We start from the raw sequence: 17,496 nt of genomic DNA, 5'->3' as shown, positions 1-17,496 counted from the left end.
GTACCAGGCCGCGTGCCCTCACCATGGGGGGGGGTGCCTTTGGGGAAGGGGGGGCGCGTGGCCCCCCCACCCCAAAGCACCTTGTCCTCATGTTGATGAGGACAAGAGCCTCTTCCCGACAACCCTGGCCATTGGTTGTCGGGGTCTAGGGGCGGGGGGCTTATTGGAATCCAGGAGCCCCCTTTATAAGGGGGCCCCCAGATCCTGGCCCCCCACCCTGTGTGAATGAGTATGGGGTACAATGTACCCCTACCTATTCACCTGTAAAAAAAAAAAAAAAAAAAAAAAAAAAAAAAAACACAACACACAAGGGTTAAAATAGTTTATTGCACAGCTCTGGGGGTCTTCTCGCCGGACTCCTCTGCTATCTTCTGCTAGCTCTTTTACTAGCGGAGGAGCCCGGCTTTCTTCTTCCGACTTCGGGAGTCTTGTCCCCCTCTTCGGTTCTTCTTGCCGGGCTTCTAGCTCTTTTACAAGCGGTGGCCCGGTCTTCTGTTGCCGTCTTCTGCTCTGCTCTTCTTTTCTTCTCTTCAGATGTTGCCACATCGCTGCCTCCGCTCACAATGGTAGGGACGCGGCGACTTATATAGGGCCATCACCGGATGATGTCCCCGCCCATTATGATGTCACAGTCTCCGCATCCTCTGGGCTTTCCAATATCAAGCGTTTGTCTCCCAGGTGTGTAAGGTGGCGACTTAGTCGTCCTTTCGCACTTTCACAAAATTCTAAAAAGTTGGTGTTAGCACATCTTTGGATGCTTGCCTTTTGCAGGCGGCTGTGTAAAGTGGCAATTTACACTTTTTTAAAGATACAGTGTTGTTGTACACGTTTTTGATGCACACATTGGCCGCAAGTTTTTCAGACGACAACGCCTCCGTTGCTTGGGGACGACCTTACGGTCAAGATTTAAAGGAGCTGTGTCCGTCAATGAACGAAAGAGAAAATGGGATTTTTGTACTCCCTTTCTCTGAGTTCATTGACGGACACCGCACCCACCCCTCCTATTTTACGTTCTACTGCTTGTTGACGTACTGAGCTGCAGGAAGCAGGCTGAGGGGTTATAGCCAGAGGAACCGCCCCCTGGGTGGAACTATGCAGTCTTGCTGTTTTTACATGTGTTACATGTTCTGCCTAGTCCTCTCCTGAAGGTGGGATGATAACCCTACGATCAAGATTTGAAGGAGTTGTGCAATGAACTCAGAGAAAAGGATTTTACGGCGAGTACAAAAATCCTATTTTTTTTCCCACAAATAGAGCTTTCTTTTGGTGCTATTTGATCACCTCTGCAGTTTTTTATTTTTTGCGCTATACACAAAAAAATATTTTTTACTTTTTGCTATAATAAATCTCCCCAAAAATGTTCAAAAAAAAAAAATAGATTCTCTTCTTCAGTTTAGGCCAATATATATTTTTCTACATATTTTTGGTAAAAATAAATAAAAAAAATCACAATAGACGTATATTGATTGATTTGGTTTGCACAAAAATTATAGCGTCTACAAACTATGGAAAAGATTTATGGCATTTTTATTCTTTTTACTAGTAATGGCGGTGATCTGCGATTATTGTGATGTATTGCAACAGACAGATAGGACACTTTTGACAAATTTTTGAGACCATTGACATTTATATAGCGATCAGTGCTATAGAAATGCACTGATTACTGTGTAAATTACACTGATTAGGAAGGGGTTAACACTAGGGGACGATCAAGGGGTTAAATGTGTGTTCCCTCAGTGTGTTCTAACTGTATGGGGATAGGACTGAGTAGGAGAGAAGACATATCGCTGTTCCTACTTACTAGGAACAAATAAGATGTCTCCTCTCCTCTGACAGCACAGGGATTTGTATGTTTACACACACAAATCCCCATGCTAGCACTCGTGCACGTGATCGCACCCGCCGACCACACGCATCAGGTCCCTCGCTATGCAGCGGGTGGTCGGTGGTTAATAGTTTGGAGATTATGAAACATTTTGCTGTCTTTTGAGCTTTTCTCCTGATCTGTTCTTTTAGGATTTTTTCCTTGGTAATGAAAAAATTGCATCTCTACAAGTCAGAAGATCTATGCATAATAACAAAGGCAGTGTCATCTTTGTCATACCAAAATAAAGACATGCTTGCATATTTACAACAGCACTTAATATGGTATGTATGGTGTGTGTTTTTTTTTTTCCTTTTTTTCTTTTTTTGTCTCAATTGAAGTATAAATTGCAGAATAGTTAGAGAAGTCTTAAGCCCCATACACACTATCAGATTTTCTGCAGATTTTTGTCTTCAGATTTACCAAAGCCATATAATATGAGGTCAAACCTTAAGAGTTTCAATTTCTATGCAATCAGGCAGGCCCTTGGTTTTGGTAAATCTGAAGACAAAAATCTGCAGAAAATCTAATAGTGTGTATGGGGGTCTAACTTTTGGAGAACTGCAAAAAGAAAACCCTTTTTAATTTGTTTTTTAACCACTGCAATACAGGGCACTTAAACACCTTCCTGCCCAGACCAATTTTGAGCTTTCAGCGCTGTCGAACTTTGAATGGCAATTGCGCGGTCATGCTACACTGTACCCAAATGAAATTTTTATCAGTTTTTTTCCCACAAATAGAGCTTTCTTTTGGTGGTATTTGATCACCTCTACGGTTTTTATTTTTTGCGCTACAAATAAAAAAATACCGAAAATTTTGAAAAAAAAAGTTTTTTCTTTGTTTCAGTTTCAAAACTTTGTAAATAAGTACGTTTTCACCTTCACTAATGGGCACTGATAAGGCGGCACTGATGAGGTGGCACGGATGGACACTGATAGGTGGCACGGATTGGCATGGATGGGCGGCACAGATGGGCATGGATAAGCGGCACAGGTGGGCACTCATAGGCGGCACAGGTGGGCACTCATAGGTGGCATTGGTGTTATACTGTACTAATGGATGCCAATCAGTGCCAAACAATGCATGCCAATCAGTGATGCCCATTGTGGGCACTGATTGGCATCCATTATGGGCACTGATTGGCATCCATTGTGCTGACTGGCATCCCTGGTGGTCTAGGGAGGATTACCTTTTCCCTGGTGGTCTGGTGGCGTCCCTGGTGGTCCAGTGTGGGCATCCTCGGGGGGGGGGGGCTGTGCTGATAATCAGCACAGACCCCCCCCTGTCAGAGGAGCAGCCGATCGGCTCTCCTCTACTCGCGTCTGACAGATCACCGGCTCTTCCTATTTACACTGTGATCAGCCGTGATTGGACACGGCTGATCACGTGGTAAAGAGTCTCCGTCGGAGACTCTTTACCGAGATTGTAGTTGCCGGGTGTCAGACTGACACCCCGCAACAATGATCGCCGCGATGCGCGCCCCCTGGGGCGCGCAGCGGCTCATAATCCTGATCACGTCATATGACGTCCGATCAGGATTATGAAACCACTTTGCCACAGTCGATTGTCTATAGGGGGGGCGGCAAGTGGTTAATATCCAAAGTAACGCCCATCCATGCATGTCTCCATACTTTTGAGATCACTTTGAAAAAACACTCCAGCATTTCTAGCCATGGCTAAATTGAGTAAGGCAGAACACTGTGAACTCTTATGCTTGTAAAAATGCTTTTTGGGGGGAGTGGCCTGGACCGGAATGGGAGCTCTGCCTGCTATACATCCGACATTGCTATCGCCGCTGCCAAATAGCTTTAATACAGGCTGTACTACAACCTGCACCTGCGGAAGCCACGTCTTCACCGAAAACGAAGCGGACACCTCCGCTAAGCTGGCTAAGTACCTCCACATGGAGAGGGAGACTGTGGAGGAAGATGGTGCCAGCTCCTCTTCTACCTCCACGGCTGATCCGAATGCCAGAGTGCTAGAGGCTATTTCCGACTGCAAGAGTGTCCTGATGGGTAAGATCGAGGAGGTCAAGGTGGATGTCTCCCTGCTCCATCAGGACATGCAGAAGTTAGAGAGCAGGTCACGGAAACGGAGACCCGTATCAGCCACGTGGAGAATGAGCTACCAGCATTACAAATCGCCACAGAGTGCCTACATCACCAACTTACTGCAGTTATGGCAAAGCAGGACGATATAAAAAATCGTCTAAGAAGGTGCAATCTGCGCTTTGTTGGGCTGCCCGAGGGGGAGCAAGGACCCGACCCCCCCCCCCCTACATTTTTCGAGCAACTACTATTCACCACATTTGGTCGAGCGGAATTCTCTACATTCTTCATTGTGGAAAGGACAAATCGACTGTCCGCCAGACCCCCTCCACAGGGCGCACCGCCTAGAACATTTATTGCTAAGAGGCTAAACATCCATGACCATGGCGCAGTTGTTCGTCTCACGAGGCTAAATTGAAATATTCCGTACAAAAACATTGAAATTAGGGTCTTTTCGGACTTCTCGGCAGAGGTCCAGAAGAAGAGAGCACTTTTTACTAGGACTAAGCGTCAATTGAGAATACGCCATTACTCCTACGCCATGCTTTTCCCGGCCAGGCTTCGGTGGTGGGAGAAGACCGGGTGCACTTCTTTGACACCCCAGAAGCTGTCTTTGCATGTCTGGAGAACGAAGCAGCACCCGCACGTAATGCAGCCTGAGGCCCTGATGGTCGAGTTTGAACCTGCGACCGCCTTACAGTGAAGGGACTATGCTGGGGAGCCGCCGTATCCGAACTCTTCCTCTTTAGGGATTGAGACAGCCCTACTCAAGGTACTGTATACTATACTCCTAATGGGGGGGAAAAATGTCCTGGGTAGTACTTGTGCCCCCACTGGGAACCATATCACCATATCACTTGTACTGCTCCCAATCCCATCCGTTTCCTTTTATTATGCAGCCCCCTTGGTACTCCCAGGCTTATATCCTCACGGACTTCTCTTTTCCACAGTCGGAGTGACTCCCAGTCCCTTGTTGTACACCTCTGGCACGCTGCCAGTCTGTTTACGCCTGCATAAGAAGCCCCACATTTCCAAATGTTGCAGCAGGCCTTGGCCCGTCTTGACAACTGGGACATGTCCTGCTTTACCCCCTGCACAACAGACTGTGAGTGGATGTATCAGGGGGTCGTGCCCCTTATGTTGCTGCCCGTTTTGCAGCAATTAATCGCCCCCCTAGGTTTATCAAAGACCAACAGAGACCTGCTTAGGTCCATTCGGAACGCTGATACAAGTGTTATTGTACAAGGTTGATTTCCCTGGACGGCCCGGCCTTTGCACAGCACCCTGGTAGTTACACCGCGGTGGGGTCGTGCCGGCCGGTCCAGTGTGTTATTTAGAGGACTGTTTATAGTTAAAGTTTGGGTTCTAGATTTAAAACATTGGTGTTCACTGCGCATATGTACAGATGGTAAATGGTGGTTAAAAGTGTTTTACAGGAAAATGACATGCTTTGTACTTGTACTCGGTGGGGGGCTGGGGGGCTAGATTGGTATCCTTCCAGCACTGTCATGCATACCTGTCACCATGCCTAACATGAAATGCCTTACCTGGAATGTCAGGGGGATAAGAGCCAAGCCTAAACGCAATGCAGTTCTTTCTTACCTTAAGGCCCAAAAAGCAGAGATCATAACACTAGTAGAAACACATCTGATGGGCCAACTCATGATGATACTTAAAAAACCCTTGGTGGGATGGGTATATCAAGCCCCCTACTCTGCCAATTCCAGGGGTGTGGCAATCCTTGTAGCGAAAACGGCTTAATTCTCATTATTGTTGCTCAGGTCAGATCCTCAGGGTAGATGCCTATTCTTACATGCGAGAGTAAATGGCCTGGAATTATTAATATTGGCGATATACGTACCTCCTCCTTTCTGATTTACAGTCCTGAATGAAAGATTAGCATTTATGTCCCAATTTCCCACAATATGGATGGGAGATTTTTAATAATGTGATGAACAGGGAGATTGACAGTCTCACACTGACTCCTCTAGACACGCACAGCCCCGGCCCAACCAGATTTGGCAAATTTATCCCGGACCTCGCGCTGGTGGATACATGGAGGCACAGACATCCCTCGGACAGGCAGTACTCGTGCTTCTCAGCTTTGCACACCACCATGTCGCGTATTGATTTTGTGTTTGTATCCCGCACCCTCCTTCCCAGATTGGGCGATGTTGGCTTCAATCCCCTGGTACTCTCTGACCACGCTCCTTACTGGATCAAGCTTCGGCTTGAGGGGCCACCTACATCTTACACTTGGAAGCTCAATCCTTTTTGGTTGAGCGTGACCCTGGGGCTGGAGGAGGCGTGATCCGATTGGGAATTTTATTTTCAAACCAATCGTAACACAGCACCATTTGAGATAGTTTGGGGCTCATTTAAGGCCCACGCTCGTCTATACCTTTCCCAAAAAATCTCTCGCTACAGGAAGGCATCGACGCGGGTGTTAGTACAAGTGGAACAACAGTTGGCCACTGCCAAACAGGAATTTACAAACAACCCTTCCCCTATCACAGCAGACCTTCTTAGATTGCAGTCTAGGGTGGTGAATGGTCTCCACTTTGAAAAAGCTGAGAGGAACATCTTATATATAAAACAAAGGTCATACAAATGCGGAGAGCGTGCTGGTCACCTGTTGGCTTATCTGGCCCTTTTGGACTACAAACCTCCAAATGTGGTCTCCCTACGCAATTCCAGTGGGGCGCTAATAACAGACACTCATGAAGTGGCCGAAGGAGTTCCGGACGTTCTTTGCATCTCTCTATTACTCTGCAGTTGCAGACCCTGGAGAGGGAATAGCCACACTTTTAAATGATATAGATTTACCAGTACTCACACAATCCCAGGCTGAACAGCTGGAGGCCCCATCACCGTTGATGACATCGCAGAGGCATTCACATCAAAGGCACCCGGCTCAGACGGTCTACCCTTTTGAATTTTATACTACATACGCCGAAACCCTAACGCCAAAACTCCAGGAACTCTTCTCGCATATGTTTGAATCTGAAACCTTGCCCCCTTCTATGCGCAAAGCCTATATCGTACTTATCCCCAAACCGGGAAAAAATTTGGAACTCCCCGAATCATACCGCCCTATTTCTCTGCTCCAACTTGACACCAAGATCCTGGCCAAGGTTTTGACAATACGCCTGAACGTGGTTATCCCCAAGATTATCCACCCTGACCAGACGGGGTTCATGCCCACCAAAAACAGCTTATAACTTAAGGAGACTCCACATAAATATACAGGCACACCACGATCAGCTTGGCTCTAGGGCGGTGGTGTCCCTTGACGCTGCTAAAGCGTTCGATTCAGTGGAGTGGGGGAATCTTTGGGGATACCTGACAAGTTTTGGTTTTGGACCCTGCTTTATTAGGTGTATTTGTCTCCTCTATTGCGGCCCTTGTGCCAGGATCTTGGTTAACGGGAGACTATATGACCCTTTTCCCCTCTCCAGGGGCACACGGCAGGGGTGTACTCTGTCACTGTTACTGTATGCCATTGCCGTAGCGCCCCTGGCTTCAACGCCTAGAAATCACCTTGGCGGTTTGAGGTGCGGAGATCTGGAGGAAAGGATTAGCCTTTACGCAGATGATATGCTGCTATACCTGGCAGACACAGGTCCCTCTCTGCAAACGGCTCTTGAAATATTCCAGACCTTCAGTAATTACTCAGGACTTAAAATTAACTGGGAGAAATCCCAGATACTCCCCATAGACGTAGGTGCTCCATCGGTGCTCCAGGCCTCCACTCCGCTCCTCAGAGTCAGCTCCATGAAATACCTAGGTGTCACAATTACCCAAACTCCGGAAGACTATGTAAAATTAAACATAGAGCCCCTAATTGCGAGTATGAAAGCCAGGATTCAGACATGGGCCAAACTCCCTCTGGGAGTAATGGGCCAGATAAACTTGATAAAAATTATTCTTCTCTTCTTCTCCCCAGGTTCTTATATGTTCTTTGGCATGCCCACGTCTACCTGCCCCTTAGATTGTTCAAATCTATCGAAGCCCTACTTCTTCTTTTGGGGTCATCACAAACTATCGTGGCACACGTTGAAAAATCCAGCGGAGCTAGGGGGAGCAGCCCTACCCGATTTCAACTTGTACTATTTTAGCGGCGCAGATCTCCCACCTATACCACCTAGATAAACAGGATAAGGATCGTTACTTAGTGCTCGTCTGCTCCAATTCCGGACTGCGTACTTACACATGCATTCCAGGTTATATTCAGAGACCACACTGTGGCAGGGCCACTGGACAGTCGGAGGGGACTGCTCTACCACCACTGCAAGGTCTGGGAAGTAGTTAGGCACCAACTGAAACTCCTGTTGACACTCTTACACACCCCTATGGAACAACCCTGGGCTGCCGGAAACTACAGATGTTACCTGATCACGTACTTTGGCTCAATCATGGGGTGAGATATCTATCCGATGTTTATCAGGGAACTACAGTAAAATAATTTCAGCAACTTAACGACGACTTTGGCCTTTCCAACACTATGTACTTTCGCTACCTCCAGTTCCGCCACGCCCTGCAGACAGTTTCCGAACACCCCACCTAATTTGGAGAGCTTAGACATTGTAGATATTATTACGGGACAAGACCCACGTAAGTTAACATCAATTTTCTACAGTTTTTTCCTTAGGCTCCAGGCAGTGATACAGGCATATAAGCTGAATGAGCGATGGGCTGGGGATGTGGGGGAGCTGGAGGACAAGGAATGGGAGGAGGCACTTGATGCTTGTAAGAAGGTCTCAACTATCTGATCGCCTCACACAATTATACATCCTGCATAGGACATATTTAACACCAGGGCGAATAGCTAAATATAAACCAAACTATAAACTCCCTTTGTTCCAGATGTAACCATCCCAACAGTACCTTCTTCCATATCCTGTGGTCGTGTCCAGAGATTCAACGTTATTGGGCCCACGTTGTGCAATTTATTCACGATGAAATGGGCTCGCCCCTGACACGAGGTCCTAACCAGTGTCTGTTGGGAATATTCATAGACCCAGACTCGGACAAGTTCCATAAGATATTTCTTCATGAAACTCTTTACATGGCTAGGCTACTCGTAGCACGGAAGTGGTTGCAAGCTCTACCCTCTTCACTTCAGGAATGGATAACCGCAATTAAAGTACTCCCATACAAAAAATAAACTTACGCCCACAGGGTATGTCAGGCCAAATATAGCAAAATGGGGGAAACCTGGTTAGGCAATGCTGCCACATGCAGTGAGCTCCCTGAAGGAGACTCGGGGTGAGGTCTCACCCTCCTCCCTGGCAAGCTAACAAAAGCAAGAGGGTGCTGGTGGATTGATTTGAGGGAGTAGGTGGGATTCTTCACCGGGCCTAATTATTGTGTGATATATTGTGTTGTGGAATGTAAACATGTATACCAACATATGTTATATGCCAAAGACTCTCCCTGTTATTTGCCACTTCATAACTGTATTGCCAATGGGATGTAATGGCCCTACCAGATATCTATAATAATGTTTCAATGTATGTCATATTATTGTATACTGTGTACACCATTTGAACTTTTTTCAATAAAACGCCACGTTACTTGTAAAAAAAAAATCAATTCAATCTTGTGCAGATTTGTGAAAATATCGCCACCGACAGCAATACAAGCCGCTCACCTTGCACAGTAGACCTATTGAGGTAACGTGTCAACAAAAGCTTTCCCCGCACAAGGGGTTAAATAGACCTGTAGGTGCTTTTCCAGACATCCAGCTCATAATAAACACCCACTGTTTTTTACTGCACCAGATTGGATAGATGTGCTTCATAATGCTCATAATAAACAAGTGTTCACAGCGGAGGACTTTTTCTGCCTTTACTCCCTGGTTACATGCATGGACTATCTCTCTGAAGATTTTATAGCTATCCATTTTATAATAATCTTTATGTATTTTTTGTTTCGTTTTTAATTAGCGCTGCACTATTTATGATTTTAAAAAGTGTTTATTGAGGATATGTATTTTGACCTTGAGTGTTATATCGGCTTTTTAGGTTAGGTTACTTGTTTGCGCCGATTGATCACAATTTTCTTTTTATATTGCGTAAGGGCAGATGATTCATTTACTAGTTACTCCCTGGAATTCATCTGCCCTTAGCTCAGGCATTGCCCTACTGCAGACATAGAGAAAGGACTTCACCACTCCCAGTTCAGAGCATATTCCTGCTCTGCACTGGTTGTTGGCTTGTAGCAGCTCATTCTGCTCAGCACATATAGTTAAAACGAAGAAGAAAAGCTGCAGTTCCATAAAGTCTCACCATGAAGTTCAATCAAAGCAGTTGGCTTCCAACATATTACCCATCACCCCCCCGCCAGGCCATGCCCTCCTGATGCGTTTTGCCATGATTAGGCTTACTCGTAGAGGCCCTGAACAGAAACCAGGAAGCAACTGAAGAAGTGTAAAGAAAATGTAAAGAATTTTTTTTTCAAATAGTAAATTATATTATATTTACTTATCTAATTACTAATTCTAGCAGTATAAGGATAGTTAGTGAATGTTTGTTTCTTTATTTAGAATGTATAGGTTTAAGGGTAATTGTGTGCTGATACTTTAATTGTTGGTGAACCAGCAGATGACACAAAAAACATAATAGGACTCTTATTTAAAACAATTGTTGCCTTACTCCCTCCCACTCCTGTCCCCATCATTGTGGCCAGCTTTATTTTTCCTGGCTTAGGTTCAGTTGAAATATGTTAACCGCCCCACGCATATTTACTGCAGCATGGTGGCCCGCCTGCGCGAAATCGCATACCTGTACGTGATTTCGCTCTTCTGGGTCTGGGGCGTGCATGTTTGCCGCCAGCAACCTGGTCCCGCTGTGATTGGAGGCGGTCTGCCTATGTAAACAATGCAGATTGCAGTTCTGCTAGTAGGGAGGATAGAGATCTTGTGTTTCTGCTAAGCAGGATCACAGACATCTTCCCACAGTGCAGCTATACCCCACACATGAAGCATTCCCTAGGGGCAAATGTAACCCTTTTATCCCCCTGATGTTAACTCCTTCCTTGCCAGTGTCAATAATACAGTGACAGTGCATATTTTGTAGCACTGATCACTGTATTGGTGTCACTGGTCCCCAAAAAAAGCGTTATTTAGTTTTTGACCTTTGTCCACTGCGATATCACAGTCCCGCTAGAAATCGCTAATCTGCGCCATTACTAGTATAAAAAAAAAAGAATTCCGTAATACTATCCCATAATTTGTAAACACTATAACTTTTGTGCAAACCAATCAATATACGCTTAATGGGATTTTTCTCTTATATTCACCCACCGACACAGCTCGTCCCTGTGTGCTAAAAACCATCACTAGGCGAATACTATGCATAGTTGTAATACTATCACTACTGTCCCTCACCTCCCTCTCTTCTTTCCCCTGTCCCTATCTTCCCTCCCCCCCCCCCTCACGGGGGGGGGGGGGGGGGGGGTTGCTGCATTAGTGCTGAGGTGTGTGTGTGTGTGTGTGTGTGTGTGTGTGTGTGTGTGTGTCCGTCCCTGAGGGCTCTCACCTGGGATCTGGCTAGCTGGTGAACAGCGCGGAACTCCTCAGGGCGGTGAGTCCGGCGGGTTAGAACCCCTCAGTCAGCGGCAGCAAGGAGGGTGGGACTGTCACTGTCCTAAGTCGCCTTCGGGTTGCAGACAGGGTAGTGTCGGCATGGCTTCAGAAACTGGTGCTTCTTCCCCCAAAATCCAGGCAATTGCAACATGAGTCCCCATGGACACCCTGACAGCGGTCCTCAATTTGTTCGTTGCCAATATGGAGGCAGTGCGTGGGAAGAAAGGTGCTAAACGGCCCATGCCCCCCCCCCCCCCCCGGTCCTCTGGGGAGAGCTCTGATGCAGACTCGGGTCCTGCTAAGGCAGGCGACCCCTGCTCCGTCTTGTCAGACAACGCTGACCAGGACTGTTCGGACAGTGAGGATGAGTCCCCGTCCGGGTCCGTGCGTGAAAAAGCGCTTGTTGGAGCACTTATCACAGCTGTGTGTGATACCCTGAAGATTCAGGAGCCAGTGGATCCATCTGTTGATGTACCTGTACCTTTTGGGTCCCGCAAGCCAGCACGTTCACTTAAGGTGTTCCGGTATCTGACTTATTTTGACAAGTTAATTTACAAAGAATGGGGTCGCCCGCAACGGACATTTTCGGTCCCCAAATACATGGCGGTGTGTTACCCCTTTGAGGAAAGCCTTCTCAAGAAATGGTCGGCTCCTCCGGTCGTGGACCCCCCCCCAGTATCCAGGTTAAATAAAGTAACCACGATCCCAGTTGAGGGGACTCCTGCATTCAAAGATCCCACGGACAGGAAGGCCGAGGCGGTGGCTTACGGTTGTGGGGTCTGCCGTGCGACCTGTACTGGCATCTGCACTTGTGTCGCAGACACTGAGTGGGTGAAACCACACCACGAATTGGCAGAGCAACAGGCGTCCCCTGTCTGCGTGGAACTAGCAGACCAACTAGTGCAAGGCCTTAAGTACATCTGTGTCCGCTGTGGTATTGAGGAGCCTAATTTGGCTAAAATGCTGGTCTGCTGACCAGGCATCCAAAAAAGTCCTGACGGATCTTCCTTTCCTTGGCGACTGGCTCTTTGGGGCCCTCACTAGATGACATTATTAAAAATGCCACCGGTGGTAAGCGTAACCTATTCCCACAGGCCAGGAAAGCTAAGGAGCCACGTCGTAGGCAAGGGCCCTCTTTTTCCACTCGCAAACTGCTTTTTCGTCCGCTCTGAGCTTCGATGAAACGTCCCCAGCCCGACATGACGCCCACGGATGGTCAAAAACTTCCCTGGAACTGCAAGCCTGCGAATAAAAGTGCTACCGCATGAAGGTTTGCCCCCACCCATGTCTCGGGTGGGGGGTCACCTTCGGAGTTTGCAGCCCGGTGGTCCTCCTGGTTATCCGACCAATGGGTCTGCGATCTGATTTCCACAGGCTACAAGAGTTTCTCTCTTGGCTGCCAAACAGATTCTTCCCCCTCCAGCATACTCGTATCCCCGGTTGGCTGGGAGGCCCTGTTGGGGGCAGTAAGGGATTTGCTGAATCGCGGGGTGATTGTACCGGTCCCGGACTCGGAACGCTTCCAGAGATTCTACTCAAATCTGTTTGTGCTTCCCAAGAAGGAAGGGGTACGATCTTGGACCTAAAAGCCCTCAATCACGTTTTGAAACTGCAGAGGTTCAGAATGGAATCAGTTTGCTCAGTAGTCGCTGTACTCCATCGAGGGGATTCCCTGGTGTCCTTAGACATCCAGGATGTGTACCTGCACATACCCATATGCCTTCGGCATCAAAAGTTTCCGCGATTTGCAGTCGGAGAAGCCCATTACCAGTTTTTGGCTCTTCCTTTTGGTCTGGCATCAGCCCCCCGAGTCTTTACCAAGGTACTGGCTCCAGTTTTGGCATTGTTGCGACAACGTGGGATACCTAGACGATCTCCTCCTGAGAGCATATTCCGCCTCAGAATTAGAGGAGGATGTGGCGATCACCATGCAGACCCTGCAAGAATTTGGGTGGCTGTTGAACCTCAAAAAGTCGTTGATTGTGCCAACTCAGCGTCTGGAGTACCTAGGTTTGCTGTTGGACTCCAGGGAAGCGAATTTTTCTCCCTTCAGACAAATTGCAGACTTTCAGATCCACGGTCAAGCTGCTGATGAACCGCAAGTGGTCGTCGCTCCGTTTTTGCATGCAAATACTGGAACTTGTGGTAGCCTCCTTCGAGGCAGTACCTTATGCCCAGTTTCACACCAGAGTCCTGCAGGAGATTTTGACAAAATGGGACAAGTCTCAGTCAGAGACTCACTGATCTGGTGGTTTGAGGTCCACAGTGGTAATGCCTGTTTTGGCCGCAAAGTTTTGCAGGTGGCCATGTAGTTGCAATTGAATATGCAATAGATATTTTTCCTGATTTTTCTATTAAAAACGCAGTACTGTTATGTTAATGCACTGTTACATCTGCAGTTTGCTGCGGTCTTGGGGATCACTCCTGTTGAGGATACCCTGTTTGTGGTGGTTTTTCACGCACTGTTGTATTTTTGTGGGTTTAGTTTCACTAGTTCACTAAGTTTTTTTTTTTTTTTTATTTATTTATTTTTTATGCTGATTTCTAGCCACCCCCCCCCCCCTCGTTTATATTGAATATTGTGCATTTTCTGAATGAATGCTAAGTGTCCCCTAATTGGAAGAGGTGGAAAGCATGCCATTACTGCCCTGCCTCTCCACCTGGTCCAATCAGAGAATGCCTTGCATTCATAAAAAAAAAAAAAAAGCAATCGTTCTCTGATGATGAGTTATAGTGTTTACGAAATAGGGGATGGCATTTTTATTGAGGTGTGGTGTTTTTTTTTTTTTTAATACTAGTAATTTCGGCGATTAGCGATTTTTCATCGTGACTGCGACATTATGGTGGACACGTCGGACATTTTTGGGACCGTTGTCATTTTATACAGCAATCAGTGCTATACAAATGCACTGATTCCTGTGTAAATGACACTGGCAGCGAAGGGGTTAACCACTAGGGTGCAGTGTAAGGGTTAAGTGTTCCCTGGGGAGCGTTTCTAACTGGGGGGGCGTGGCTACGTGTGACACATCACTGATCTCTGCTCCCGATGACAGGGAGCAGAGATCAGTGACACTGTCACTAGGAAGAACGGGGAGATACTTGTTTTTACATTAGCATCTCCCTGTTCTTCCTCCCCGTGAGACGATCGCGGGTATCCCCGCGGTGATCGAGTCTGCGGAACCCACGATCCGAGACTCGGAGGTCCCGGCCACGCGCACGTGATGGCATGGCGGCAAATTTAAAGGTACGTACAGGTACGCCCGTTTGCCTGTCTGTGCCACTCTGCTGACGTACATCGCCGTGCGCCGGTTGGGAAGTGCTTAAATAAAGTACAGATGGAGTCCTTTTTATATTTTCTTGTGTAGCCTGCTGGGCCCCCAATATTTAAAGTGGTTGTAAAGCCTTAAGGTTTTTCACCTTAATGCATTCTATGCATTAAAGAGTAACTCCACTTTTGTTGAGAGAGAAAAAACCTTCCCCTGATCTATGTACAATACAAAGATTTTAACAAACTTGCTTTCAGACTTTAACTTTTTGTTATTCTGAAGAAATCATTGTTTATTCCTCGTTGCCCATATGCAGAGTGAGTCTAATGGGAGTACTTTCATAATTATCAACCAACTGCTGCAGAATTAGGGCTCTGATGAGGAAAATCTGCATCTTTTAGACGTTATTTCCTATTGGGAGTACCCAATGCAAAAAATCTGACCTGTATTTTAGTGCAGACTTCTGGGGAAATCAGTGAGCCAATCACACAAGCAGGAAATGTTTCTGGGGGGCGTTCTGTACACATTCTGCATACAGAAGACCTCCAAGTAGCCATATTGCATTGCATTTTACAGAAAATTACAGAGCTGCAGATTGAAAAGGAAAAGGTAATTTTTAATAATCAATTACAATATGATGTTTGTTACAATTGTATATGCTAAATTTATTCATTTTTATTTTTATATGCTTTATATTTATATTTTTTTCCCAATGAAAGTGAAGGTACCCTTTAAGGTGAAAAACCTCCTGTGCTGTAGAATGCCCCTAGACAGCCCCCCCCCCCGCCCACCCCCTTTTTCTTAAATGAACCCGATCTGATCCAGTGATGTGTATGAGCCCAGCGGCTCCAGCCGCTGTCATTCTCCACATTGGACAGATTGATAGCAGTAGGAGCCATTGGCTCCCACTGTTGTCAATCAAAAGCTGTGACACAGGAGAGGAGGTCTGTGTCAATGGATGCAGCTGCAGGACTCGGGATGGAGCCCACACAGGTGCCCTCCATGGAAAGCGACTTCCCGGGGGGGTACCTCATGAAAAGGAGGAGCCAGGAGGGACCCCAGAAGAGGAGGATCTGGGCTGCTCCGTGAAATATCATTACACAGAGCAGGTAGTTATAGACATGTTTGTTACAATTACTTTAAAGTATCTGCATTGAAAGCACACAGTTACTTTTTAAAGCAGAGTAACTGTGCGCAGTACACTGGCACCAGCCAGATATTGTATATGCATAGTTATATTGAATGCATCACAAGAGTGACACGTGTTTTTCACAAGTTTCATAAATGCATGCCGAAGTGATTTTGCATGTGCTCAAAAAAAAACGCTATAGTGTGAATACAACCTTTAGAATGGACTTCAGAGTCTTTGTTGTGCTCATTGAGAATCATTCACTACACAATACAATCAGCTAGAGAGGTCAGAGACTTGTATTAAAGCTTTTTTAATTCTGGTCAAGACTATGTAAATGACATAATGTCCTTTTAGTCTGAAAATCTGTGCCCTTTTAAGGTGTTTTTTTTGGGGGGGGGGGGGTTAACTGTAATAAAAAGGTGTAAAAATGCGGGTTTGGGCTTTAAGTTTCATTCCATCAAATGATATTTCTAAAATGCTTTTATTTTGTCTTTGCACAGCAAGTTAAAGGCGAGTTTTATCCCAAGAAATATAATAGCGTATACCCATGCCCTCTTCCTGATGTCCCCCGGAAGTGTGGATGAGGCCATCATTTCTAAGCTGGATGCTGTTGTTCTGCGGTGTAGTCTGTCCCAAATAATTCAAATGGCTGCTGATGTCATATTTTGGTTGTTGAAAAATCCACAAAAAAAAAATAACAATTTGTACAAAAAAATGAACACGTATACACTGGGAAAGATCAGGAATATGGAGAACCTTGACGTTCTCTTAGAGGAGATGAAGGATGTGATTATGGAACAGCGGTTTCAGGATGTCTTTGTGGAAGCCACCTTGGATACCTGCCAGCATTTGCTGCCTCAAATTACCTATAGGAATGTTGCACCTTTGTCTAAAATGATTCATTTCAGCCGAACAAGGTGCACTCCAATCCTAGATAAAATTGCAGCAGAGACTATAGCAAATGTCCCAAAGGTAAGGGTTGCAGTCACTTTCTGATCTTTTCCTATTGCATTTGCTGCCACATGGATATTTATGGAACGCAATGATATGTTTTCTTTTTCTGATCACATCACAAGAAGAACATAATCTAGAAATTGACTGACTGATAGACCCAAAGTAAATACTTGGAGGAGACTGCATGTTCATCTGTTTAGGTTTCAGAATGCCCTGTTGAAGCAAAATCTCACCCATTGTGCATCACCCAATGTTGAGCCTTTCTAGTTGATAGTCATATGCTGCATTAGATCATTTTTCAGAGGATGGCTGAACAGCAGCTTCCAGACAGGAGGCAGTCCTACCACCTCCTGAATGCTTGTGTTTTTTTTTTTAAATGTTAAACACCCTAAAACCCCAAGGCAAGAGATTGTCTTGTGGTCTTGCTGATTTGAATGGGTGAGTTTGACAGGTGTTGCAAAGCATCACGGTCTAGGCATGTGAACAGAGACTCCTCCAGCTGTATGCTACACTACTTGCATATGAATAGTACATTTTAATGATGTGTTAACAAATAATGACATTAAGGTCTCATGCACACGGACGTTTTTACAGCCGCTTTTTTGAGCTTTTTTTGCAGCTTAAAAACGGCTGTCCATGTTAGT

General features: G+C 46.1%; 1 protein-coding gene across 18 annotated transcripts in view; it reads left to right on the top strand.

Annotated features, from left to right (window-relative positions):
* The window catches only part of LOC143923970 (FAST kinase domain-containing protein 1, mitochondrial-like), a 189,722-nt gene that overhangs the window by 74,577 nt on the left and 97,649 nt on the right, over window positions 1-17,496 (top strand). For 17 of the 18 annotated variants that reach the window (XR_013261799.1, XR_013261798.1, XM_077447941.1 and 14 more), the window contains 2 exons: window positions 2,017-2,148; window positions 16,399-16,870. Coding sequence is in view for 16 of the 18 variants with exons in the window: in XM_077447941.1 (XP_077304067.1) it covers window positions 2,017-2,148; window positions 16,399-16,870 (604 nt within the window). In the remaining 2 variants the exon portion in view is untranslated. The remainder of the gene's footprint in view (window positions 1-2,016; window positions 2,149-16,398; window positions 16,871-17,496) is intronic. The other variant, XM_077447945.1, reaches the window with a different exon arrangement.

This window comes from Lithobates pipiens, unplaced genomic scaffold, assembly GCF_037356315.1.
Source record: "Lithobates pipiens isolate NorthernLeopardFrog02 unplaced genomic scaffold, aLitPip1_a1.2 Scaffold_22, whole genome shotgun sequence".
Lineage (NCBI taxonomy): Eukaryota > Metazoa > Chordata > Amphibia > Anura > Ranidae > Lithobates > Lithobates pipiens.
The sequence above is the reverse complement of the archived record's forward strand: the minus strand, read 5'-3'. Positions and strand labels throughout refer to the sequence as shown.